The 12189-nt window shown below is 33.7% G+C and overlaps 1 protein-coding gene across 3 annotated transcripts in view; it reads right to left on the bottom strand.

Annotated features, from left to right (window-relative positions):
- GABRG2 (gamma-aminobutyric acid type A receptor subunit gamma2) overlaps positions 1 to 12189 on the bottom strand; it is a 107323-nt gene that overhangs the window by 57787 nt on the left and 37347 nt on the right. For all 3 annotated transcript variants that reach the window (XM_025434768.3, XM_025434767.3, XM_025434766.3), the window contains exon 6: positions 9579 to 9716. In XM_025434768.3, coding sequence (XP_025290553.1) covers positions 9579 to 9716 — 138 coding nt within the window. The remainder of the gene's footprint in view (positions 1 to 9578; positions 9717 to 12189) is intronic.

The raw sequence follows: 12189 nt of genomic DNA on the forward strand, positions 1-12189 counted from the left end.
AAAATTGATTGGCCCTGCATATGCTACATATTTATGACAAATAAACCCAAATTGTAGAATGTAAAAAAGCAAATGAAATATAGGTTGGCCAGGTTCTGGCACTTCTCTGCAACTCTCTATTTTCAAGCAAAACTTGGTGAGTAATAATTTTCACATTCCTTTTTTTTTTTCTATTTAAAAGTAAAACAACAACAACAACAACAAAAAAGTATTCATTTCCATGCATACTATGTGCTCTCATTTGGGAGTTATCTTTCATTTCCCCTAATTTTCCATAAAGATATAGATGTGTAGTTTTTCAAAATAAGGAAACCGTAATTACAAAGAAAGACATAGAGCCCCCAAAATATAATAGGAAGTGGTAGAGACTTTGGTAAACTGGAGATTATGGGCCTCACCTCTTCAGAAATGTCATAATTCAGCTATACCCAATCATTTTCAATTTTTTAAAATTTTTATTCATTTATGATAGTCACACAGCGAGAGAGAGAGGCAGAGACACAGGCAGAGGGAGAAACAGGCTCCATGCACCTGGAGCCCAACGTGGGATTCGATCCCAGGTCTCCAGGATGGAGCCCTGGGCCAAAGGCAGGCGCTAAACCGCTGCGCCACCCAGGGATCCCTATACCCAATCATTTTCAAATGTGAATGAAAACCCATATGTTTAAGATGTAAAGATCTCTAATAAGATTTTCATGTGGAAATTTTTAATTGTTCAATATTGACTAAAATAAAATTGAACTCATCCATGTCTAATGACCCATGTTCTATGCTAGAGTTGGACAAGTGCCTACCTAGTTACAAACATTGACTTTACCTCTTTGGAGTAATTTCTCTATAAGTACAATTGGGGTTGATTTTCAAGATTTAGCCCTAAAATTTTATTTTATTTATTTACTTCTTTTAGCCCTAAAATTTTATTTTTCTATCAATCTATTTTCACTCTCAGTCATTGATACTGATAACAAGAAATCACAGCTAAGAAAGTGTAATCATTAGGTGGTTATAATTTATAACCATGATTGAATTGTCTCTTCAACAAGGAGCTATTACACAGCTCATAAATTACCCACTGTCTTTTATGTTACATAGCTCTTCACCACTTAGCAATTAAAATCAAGGTTCATGGAGCTGTAAGTCATGTGAGCATAAGCATACCAGAAATCATGTTTGGAAACTATCCCAGTAAACTCAGTTGCCTAAACTGAAGATTTCATCTTCTTGGAAATGTCACTTAATTATTGTACTTCAGTGTTTATATAGAGCTGACAGAGAAGCATTTATGGGCAAAACAATTAAGTTTGTGATGGTGTTGGGAGAACAACTGTAATGATATTTTTTAGTGTTTCCTTTTTGCCATTATTCTGAGAGATGATGCATAGCATGGACAAGTTAATTCAGGGATAGATAAATTGGTAGATGAATATGAAAAACTAACATTTATGATAAGACTGATATTTAATGGGAAGCAGTCAATTTCTTAAATAGCAGAGATATCCATATATAAAAATAAAAAAATAATTAAGTGTTTAACATATTTGTCAGTTCTCTTTTCCTTGGGCTTTTCTGACCTATTTCTGCCCTTCAAGAATGGATTGGTAACACTAGTTGTTCTTGCCTTTTATTTATTTATTTGAAAGAAAGAGAGCATGAGCAGGGGGACAGGCAGAGAGAGAAGCAGGGAGCCTAATGTGGGGCTCAAGCCCAGGACCCCTGGGATCAGGGCCTGAGCTGAAGGCAGATGCTTAACCAACTGATCCACCCAGGTACACCTGTTCTTGATTTTCTAAATGAGTTATATTACATGAGACACAGGTAAGAATGGTTAAGAAATTCTAGTCAGCCCCAGCTAGTATACCCAGAAAGAACAAACTCTTTTCTGGGCTGATATGCACTGCAATGTGCTATGACCTTCCTAATAACTTCCTTTTGGGGGAAAAAAAAGTTAAAGAATAAAATAATAATAATAATAATAATAATAATAATAATAATTTTCCTCATTGCTGTTTGCTTCCCTTTTCAGTCTTTTTGACAAGCTTAAATTTACATATCTGCCACGCTGAAGAGCATTATTTTCTGAAAATGCAAAAATAAGATGAAGAAATTATTCAATTGCATCAAACAGAGTGAAAGGAACCCTCAATGAGTTTATGTGTAGAGCATGATGTCTGTCAACTTAGTCTCTATTATCTCACATTTTCATATTTAAAAATTATTTAGTGTTTTACATTTATTTGGGGCAGCAGCTCAACAGGAAGGCTCAATTAGTCATATCAGTCATGCGGATGAATGTGTCTTTTAAATATTGCAAAATAGGATTTTCAATTGAATTAGGAAACACCAAAGACTTGGATAAAAATTAATGTCTTGACCTGGTTGGCTGTGATCGACTGTCAAAACAAGGTATTAATCTCCAAAATTACTGTAAATAGTCATGAAAACCTTTTATTATGTTTTCTTTCTGATGAGAGTTTTGTGTGAGGAATAAATTTATACAAATGCACCAGATCTGACAGTTTCTTAATGAGATGGTGGCCAATAGGTCCACTTAGCTAGTGAATAGTATTATCTCACAGGCAATAAATATGTTTTCAAAAAAAATGAAATGATATCATTGCTAAATTGTTTCTCACTTGTTGTTATTACTATACATAAATATAATTGCTATTCCTACAGGTTAACATTTTGTTGATGCATGTATGGGGTGATGCATGTATTAAGTGATTTTACTTCATTGTGTTGTATAATATTACCTGTTTTATCAAGCTTAAGAATCAACGTTTTCCTTTAACTAATTCATTTCTTTACCTATTACGTTTATTAAAGGCAATGGAGTAAAAATTTAGTATCTAGCTAAATATCTCTATTTTACTGACTATCCTTGAACAAATTACTTAGCCCCTCTAAACTTTAGTTGCTTCATCTATCAAATAGCAAAAGAATGTATTTCTCAAAGGCTTGTTGTGAGAAATAAAATGAGATCATGCATGTTGCACAGATGCTAGAAAGCCATAAAACCCACTGTCCCTTCTGAGCACACAACTGAGCTACATTTCCCAGCCTCATTTTAGCTCCATGGGAACATACATTTTTGTCAATGGAATAAAGCAGAAACAAAGTGTGTCACCTTGAAGCCAAACAACTTTCCTTAGATTACATATGACTTCTGTATGGAAACTTTCTCTCAAGCCCTATATCCCGCATGAGGTAATGTCAGAACAACCTTGGAATTTAAAATTCTGCCATGGGATTTTTAAAGGTTATATATATATATATATATATATATATATATATATATATATGGTAATATATATATATTGTGAATATATATAAGGCTATATATATGTGTTCATATATATATTGAATATATATGAATATATATAATGAATATATATATAGTGACTATATATATATAATGAATATATATATATATATATATTCTTTCCAGTATTACAATTGAAAGAAAGTAACACATAAAATTTTGGATTAACATTATATATAACATCATATATCACTAAAAATAAATACATGAGTGGGATTAAAAATCTAAAGGAGTTTGTTTTTGCATTTGACTTGCTTTGAAAACATCAAAAATTTGATGAAAGAAAACATTAATTTATAAACAAAGTTGCTCCTACATTAGGACATCCACAGTGTAACTGTGGTTACATCAGAGGTTCTGGATAGGTCTCAGAACAAGGACTTCAAAGATGCATCTAGACAAATGCATTCATTTTATAAACAAGGGACTTTCATCCCAGAGAAGACAAATGACTTCCCCATGGCTACTCCTGGCTCAGCTCTCTCTATTCATACATTTTTCTATCTTGAAACCAAACTTAGTTTTTTTTTTTTTTTTAAACTTAGTTTTTTTTTAATTTGAGCTTAAAAATAAAATAAAAATAAATTATTGTGAATTTTTCAACATTGATTTATTTTAAGACATGGCATTGCTTCAGGTATTTTGAAAGTTTATTATTGACTAAGCTCACAACATACTGACTCCAAAGTCACGGGAGGACTGTGGGATGAATGGGCAATTGTTTATTTCTCTCCTAACACCTACATTTCTTAAATTTTTTGTTTCAACCTCTTTGGTTAAAAAAAAAAAAATACTGTTAACTTGTATCTATTTTTTCATTTTCCCTTTTCTTTTTCCTAAAATAGCTGACTTCCATGAGGAGTAAAGTTTTAAAATGTCTGATTTGCCAAAAACATCTAAATTAAAACACAGCCTGGAAGGTGGGAGCTATTTTTTCTATTTGGAGAGTTATTTGACCAGTACATATACACTGATATATGTACAGAAGGTTGGAGTTGAGTTTGATATCAAAGAAGGAATATAGGATACAAAGATAGGAAGTAGGAAACCTATCCAGAGGTTAAGGGTGTGGTGGCAGAACCATGGGCAAGATTTAAAGCTAGAGGGTAAATTATAAGTATATCAGAAATCAAGCAATGAACATGGACTTTATCCAGAGAGCTGTGGATATTTCTAATACTGCAGTCTTCCTGGTACTGTCAGAAAGTAAAGTAAATTTGTGGTATGTGGATTCTTTATTTTAATATTTATGTATTTCTTATGATAGAAATTGGGGAAATATAACTGGCACATGGAATCCTAGCCAAAAAAGTTGAGTTAATGACAAAGTAAAGCAAATAATATTTAATGTTCATGGGCCTACCAAAAACATAGGAGGCTATTTCATGAAATACTGATATTTGCACTCCTAAAGGAAATATGGAAGCTTAATGGTATTCTAACAAAGGAAGAATATGATATTTTTTTTTGTTTCAGGATTATGGCATTTGGATCATAGGTACCCCTATAAAACTTATTCACCCACTTTTCTTGCCCACAATTCAGTATGAGAACATGAAGGAACAAAATTCTGCTTGATACTAAAATTGTGTAGATAGTCTGGTGACCTGGCAATGGCAATGTGATTGAAAGAACAGTCTTCTACTTGAGAGTAAATAATGAGTAATGGGAATAAACATAATAAAATTCTACATTGCTTATTAAATTGAGAGAAATTTTACAGTTTTGTAAATAAATTGCCACAAGCAATCTACAATTGCTACTAATCAACAACTCTAAGCAACCCACCATCCTAATATCATGGATACAAATAGGATTAAAACAAGGCTTTTGTTGTGAAATTTGTGATTTATTGGAATGAGGAGGAATAAAAGGGTAAATAAAAAATGCCTAAGCAACATGAGGCAGGAACTATATTTTTGTAAGGTGAGTGAAAATGCTGTGAGGGAGAATTAATGAAATAAGGATGATAATAATTACTAATAATAATTCCTTCTAACTACAGAGTCCTTTCTATATGCCAGACAAAATTTTAATCATTTTGAATGGAATATCTTACTTAATCCTCGGAGGAACTCTGTAATACTGGTGATATTGAGCTTAGATATATTAAGTAATTTATAGAAGCCAATATTCAAACTTGAGCTGCCTGACTCCAAGAGTACATATAATTTAAAAATTGCTCCAAATTGTCTTGGTGGTAAGCTAAGTAAAGGCCTCATTGAAGAGGTGCTGTGCTTTTAAGCCTTAAAGTTATAAAGAAGGTAGGGATGAATCGAGAGCCATTTAGAAGAGAAAGACTAAGATTCAGTTTGTGTGTTGGATTGGCTCATTATATTCAGGAAAACAGATGGATTAGTTCTGTCACAAGGTGGGAAATTATAGAAAACAAAACTGGAAAGTTCCTGAGATCAGATGCTTGCATATTAGGAACAATAGCTCATGTTTAATTGACCTAAATTCTCGAGACATGGTGAAAGCTGTGTTTCTAGAAGACCTACTGGGCCACAGTGGGAATAAAACAGTGTAATAATTAAGAGCACTAGTCTAGGAGCAAGCCATGTGAACTTACAGCTCAACTTTTGTAACTCATCCCCTCAGTAAATGAGCTTCTAGAAGTCCATTTCCTTATCCGCAGTGATACCTTGGGTATGGATGTGTAGTAAGTAGCACCACGGTTATAAGAACTCAAGTAGGTTATTTAGATAAAAGGTTTGCTACAGTGTGTGTAGTTAGTGCTCAGTAAGTGCTAGCCTTTATGATTAATGTGTAAAAAGCAGACTGTGGAAGAGAGAGAGAGAGAGAATGACAACAGGGACATAATCTTAACAGGCTACCAACACAGTCCAGATGAGAACAGATAAAATCCTGAATTAGGACAGTGGTGATGGCAAGTGAAAAGAGGACAGTTACACAAGACGCTTCAGAGGCATAAGTGCCTTTGTGATTCATTAGAGGTGGGAGGTAGAGGCATGACTCTGAGTGTTCATGACTGGCTCACTGGGACAATGATGGTGCTATTCCCAGATGTAGAGCAACTATAAAACCATGATGGCTTGACAGAGAAATCATGGATCCAGAATCTGTTTTGATATATTGATGATGAATGTTCTTCAAGTCTTATCATCAATCTACCACCAATGCAATGTTTTTTCCTCAAACAGGATATGGATATGACTGGTGAAAAGCAAGATGGTTCAGGTAGTAGATGCAAAGATTGTCAAATAGCATTGAATTACATGGTGAGAAGATTCTTTTCTGTGAAATGATCCTTCTACTCTACTGTTTACATCAATGAAATGTTTTCTTTTGGTGCCAGCTGCACTTTCTCATTTCTCTAATACCTTTTTTTCTCTCTTTTTCAGTATACTCAACATGCAGAACACAAGTATATGCACTTTAAATTCAAGAACATTTGTTTGCTTTTCATTATATATATTTTTAAAGATTTTTATTTATTTATTCATGAGAGAGAGAGAGACAGGCAGAGGGAGAAGCAGGCTCCGTGCGGGGAGCCCGACGTGGGACTCAATCCTGGGTCTCCAGGATCAGGCCCTGGACTAAAGGCGGCGCTAAACCGCTGAGCCACTAAGGCTGCCCCAGCTTTTCATTATATTTTTGTATCAACTTTTATTGTGTCAGATGCTTCTGCTTTTCCAATTATGGTCTAATATAAGGAACCAATGGTACAGTTACCACTTGGATACAACAAAAACATGAGAGTTGGACTTAAATGAATGAAGCTTGGAAATCCCTGCAGTAAGTGAGGTCAGATTTTTGGCAATATCCTCACTCAGTTTTGATGAAGGCTTTTTAAAAGGATATACATTTACTGTAAGTCTAGGAGAAAATCACACTGTACTAATGGCTAAGATTTAAAAGGAGTATGAATTTGATCTTTTGATCATTTCCCAAGAAAGTTGTTTTTATAACTTCCTAATAGGTATTAACCATTTATAGAGTTCTGCTTTGAAGGTAAGAATGGCATTAGAAATCAAACAAAAGGTCATAAAATCAACTATCACAAGAATCAAATTGCCTCTCAGCACTGGTGTTAAGTTCCCATTCAGTCCTTTCTCTTCACAATTAAAATGGACTGCACACAAAACACAAGCCATCAAGAGCAGGGAGTAGATAAGAAGACCAACAGGGAGGCTAACCACCACATTAAAATTCACAAAGGGTTGATACAATCAGTTAAATGATGCCATTCAGTATCAGATCTGATATCAATGTAGTTTTGCTTTGATTTCCATAGGAAGAATAATAGCTTTGTGACACCTTGGTAATTTTTCTTGCCATGCTTTAAGTTAGATCATTTTCTTCAGGAAATATCACTATTTTAATAGACAGTAAATACTCTAGATAATTCTCAGGATGAATTATTAGGGAGGGAATGATGTTAGGCCCTGTGATATACAGCCAACCCTTCCTTCACTACCATTTGGTTTTATTGCCCCTTTGAGCTCAAATGACTAAAAATACCTGCTAGTCATCAATTTTTGGGTTCTGTTTTTAGGGTGCTAGAATAATTACAGAAATATGAATATACAACACAATTTAATGCCCAATTTCTCATTCTGGAAGCATGCAAACTTAGAGATTATTTTTACACATGTTCTTCCTTTCACAGATGGAAAACCAGTTCTAAGGCAATCCTGAATCTTTTTTGGGGACCAAATAAAAGACTGTTCTAGTACTTGATGTTCAGGATTTGCAGTGAATAAGGGAACAGAAGGCCACTTTTCAAAAATATACTCAAGCATTTCTTTGACCTTCTTTTATATTCTTTTTGCAAATTAAGAGAGTTGGAGAAATCTTCAAATACTGTCGATACCAGTGTTAAAAACAGATAGCTCTTTAATTTCAAGGATGATGGTTATGAAGGTATAATCTTGATTTCTATTTTTGTGTAGATCCTTAATTTGCTTTTCTATGTACAGTAGACCAAGGCCTTATTCTAAATTAGTCAACACAAAAATATGTCCTATGAATTTCGAGGAAAAAAAATCAGGTATGCTCAAATAAATCAACAGAAAACAGTTCAACTCACAGAAATACATTATCAAAATACATGTCTTGATAGTAAGCTGAGAACACAATGTTTATATTTGAAACTAGGACATAATTAAACTCACATAATTTTAAAGGAGTAGCTGGAATAATCTGTATGGAGAGTTTTATAGAGGGTTTATACTGGCCACCCATGAGACAGATCAAGTCTGGAAATATGTTGACATTATACCACATGGGTTTTTAGATTTTTTTTTTAATTTATTCAGAGAGACAGAGAGAGAGAGAGAGAGGCAGTGACACAGGCAGAGGGAGAAGCAGGCATCATATAGGACTCGATCCAGGGTCTCCAGGATCACACCCTGGGCTGCAGGCGGCTGCGCCACCGGGGCTGCCCCTACATGGGTTTTTAAACCAATTTAATTAATACCATTAAAAATCATGATATTTGATACAAAAATAAAAACTTTTAGCTTCTCTTTAAAAATCTGAAGTCATGAGCACATTAGGTCCCATGTGCATCTGAGAATAACATTAGTAAAAACTATTTATTGAATGCCTACTAAGTGCCAGGTATCAATCTAAGCATTTCCCTTTTTTTTTTTCCCCTCATACACATAGTATGATAGATATGGGTTTTTTGTCCACATTAGACATCTGGGAGAATTAATTCCTGAGAAATTCAATAATTTTCTCAATATCTATAGTTGATAACTGATAGAGTTGGGATTTGAAACCAGGCCTGTCCCATAAACATGATATAGCCAGTTCAAAATATTAAATTACTGAATGGACCATCAATCCATATCCATTATGATCACATTTCTGCATTTGTAGAAAGTTAATTTTCCCTGTGTGATTGCTTAAATGCCATTTCAATATACAATGAAACCTATTTCCTAAAAGAAACATTACACCTACACCTAATAAATATTTTCTGCTCTTAAAATAATGGCTACTCATTTTTGCTTAAAGAAATTACACAAATAATTAGCTAAGTCCATTTTTATCAATTTTGCTTCAAATTGATAGAATCCATTTATATATATCTATTATGCTAGAATATCAATTATAATTTTCCCTGGTAAATTAAAGCACTTCATTTAATTTTAATTTTCTGCATATCATTTGTAGGCAGGTACTGAAAAGCCTTCTGAATTTTATATATATATAATATATATATTATATATATACCAGAATTTTAACTCTGGAAAGGGTCATTTAAAATTCAAGTGCATCTTACCAGAAGTTGTCTTCACTACTTCAGTAGTATTTCTCAGTCCAACAAATGAAAATTGATAAAGCCTCCAAGATCTTGTGTCACCCACTTCCACAGAACTACGCTTCCATTGGTAGACAATTTCTTCACGTGGATAGCCATCTGCCATGAGATGGGAAAGGACACATTTAAAATTATTTATAAATGAACATATGTAACAACCACCTTCCATGAACAAGACCTAAGGTAGGTGTGAGAGAGATGGAGTGATAAACTAAAAGATCCTGAACTAAAGGAACATCACAATAGAGGAAATAAACGCAATGACATCTTATCCTACCATTGTTTAAAAACTATGAGGTCATGATTACCCTTGAAAGTCATTTAATTCACATAAAAGGTATACTATACATGGTTTCATGTATACTATATGCATACTTTACATTGTCTAGGGTAAGATATAAAAAGTAGCCTGTATATAATAGTACATATGCAAGCTATTGTTTCATGATGAAGGGTAGTCAACAGGGCAAAGTGTTGAGAGTCATGCAGAAGCAGAAAATAGAAGAGCAGACTCAAGTGCCTCTCCAGGGCATGACCTTGGAGTGGAAGATGACTGAGAAAAATAACCTCAACTGTTTACCTTATTCTCTCTCTCTCTCAATTTTTTGGGACTTCATTTTAATATACATAGAAATTCTACTTACTACAATTAAAAGTAGTAAGTAGAAATGCCAAGGGAAAGATACCAATGAACACTATGTAGATTCTGAAGAAGTCAATCATGTTCAGACAAAAGAACAGAAACCCTTTGTGAAAGAGATATTGTACTGATGATGTAGTGATTATCAGTAACATTTACTAGCCATAATACCCTAGACAGGTTTCTTCATTTTATCCCCTAAACTATTTGTTTCTTTATGGGGATGATGGTAGTACTTATTTCATGAAACTGATGGTCAATGCATATTTGTTGAATGGGTAAACATTAATGAGTTAATTGTAGAATAAACTCAAGTATGGGTGTTTGGCTGGCTCAATCAGTAAAGCATGCAACTCTTGATCTTTCAGTTTTAAGTTCAAGCCCCACGTTGGGGAGATTGCTGAAAATAAAATCTTAAAAAAATAAAATAAACTCAGGTAAAAATAGATGATAGCTAGCTAGCTAGCTAGATAGACAGACAAAACTAGACATCATTTAAACTATATACTAATAATGCTATATAAACCTAAATCTTAATTATAGAGACTGATTGACCACTTGGAATAAAATCCCTACGTGTGTTCCTTTTCTTTCTGTTTGGTCCAAGTAGTTGTGTTTTATGTGTTTATTAATTAAGATGAAAGAGAAGAGAATGCATGATCCCCATATTGGCATGGAGCAGGAGTAGGGAGGCAGGATGTGCTGAAAATTGAGAAAAAGAATGATGTTAGGGAACTTCCTGAAGAACGTTTGTGATTTCACTTTTTTGATAGCCGTAAGTAACATTAAGTTATGTTTGGGTTCAGAAGACAGTTGTCCATCAGTGACCTAAAGACACAGAAATCAACAGTTCTTAAATTTTAGCTGACTCAGAAGAGGAACAGTTCCAATTGGAAATTAATAGAAGTCTCAAATCCTAAAGGTTGGGGAAGATTTTATTTAAAATATTCCATTCTTGAAAAAAAAAATTCCATTCTTGGATAAAGTAAAACATGATATACAGTGATATTTTTCCTCTAGTTCATTCTGGAATTTATATAATGATGAACAGATGACTCCTTCTCTCGTCATTGATTTTTTTTTTTTTGAAAGTATAGTTATCATGATTTACTTGGCTCTTATGAGTCTCTGTCACTTCCTGCTGGGGAAATTCTATTTATAGAAATATAAACTTAAAATGCATAATTAGTTTTTCATTCTGCCTAGTATGCATAGTTGGCAGACCACAAATAAGGAGAAATGAGCAACCTAACATGGATGTTAAACAAATAGTGAAGCAAATATCTAGGGGAAACTGAAGGTTGGTTTTGGTTCAGGCAGGAAATATCTATGGTTACTAAAGCTTAATTTGCATGTCAGTTATCATGGATCATCTTGCTATATAGGCTATTATCTGATAATAATAATAACAATACTAATAATAATAATAACTAATAAAAATAATAGAGCTTTTTACTGAATCTTATCATATGTGAGGTAGCATACCAAGCATTTTACAAATATTACAACAAAACAATATTGTGGTAAGCCAGGTCTCATAATCTCTACCGGGTACCTGAGAATGTGGACTCACTGCAAGATTTAGTAATTTGTTCAAGTTTATTTGATGGAGTTGAGATTTGAACTAGACCCATAAGACACCAAATATTAGTCTTTTACTCACCAGTAAATAACTAGATATTGCTTGACCTCCAGATGAAGAAGGTAATTTTCAATTTTGCTATTTTTAACAGAGTACTGAAATTGAAACTAATACTGAAATTTAAACAAGCAAATGATACTGTTGAATCTATGTACTTCCTGATGTGTAAGGAAGAAAATAAGTAGCAAATATTTTGCTACTCTCTTCTGCACCAACAGAGGCTGGGGGTGGGGTGGGGGTGGGATGGGGGCAGAGAATAAGGATATAAAATCTACCATTATACCTTTCCA

This window comes from Canis lupus, chromosome 4 (genome assembly GCF_003254725.2).
Source record: "Canis lupus dingo isolate Sandy chromosome 4, ASM325472v2, whole genome shotgun sequence".
Taxonomy (NCBI): Eukaryota; Metazoa; Chordata; class Mammalia; order Carnivora; family Canidae; genus Canis; species Canis lupus.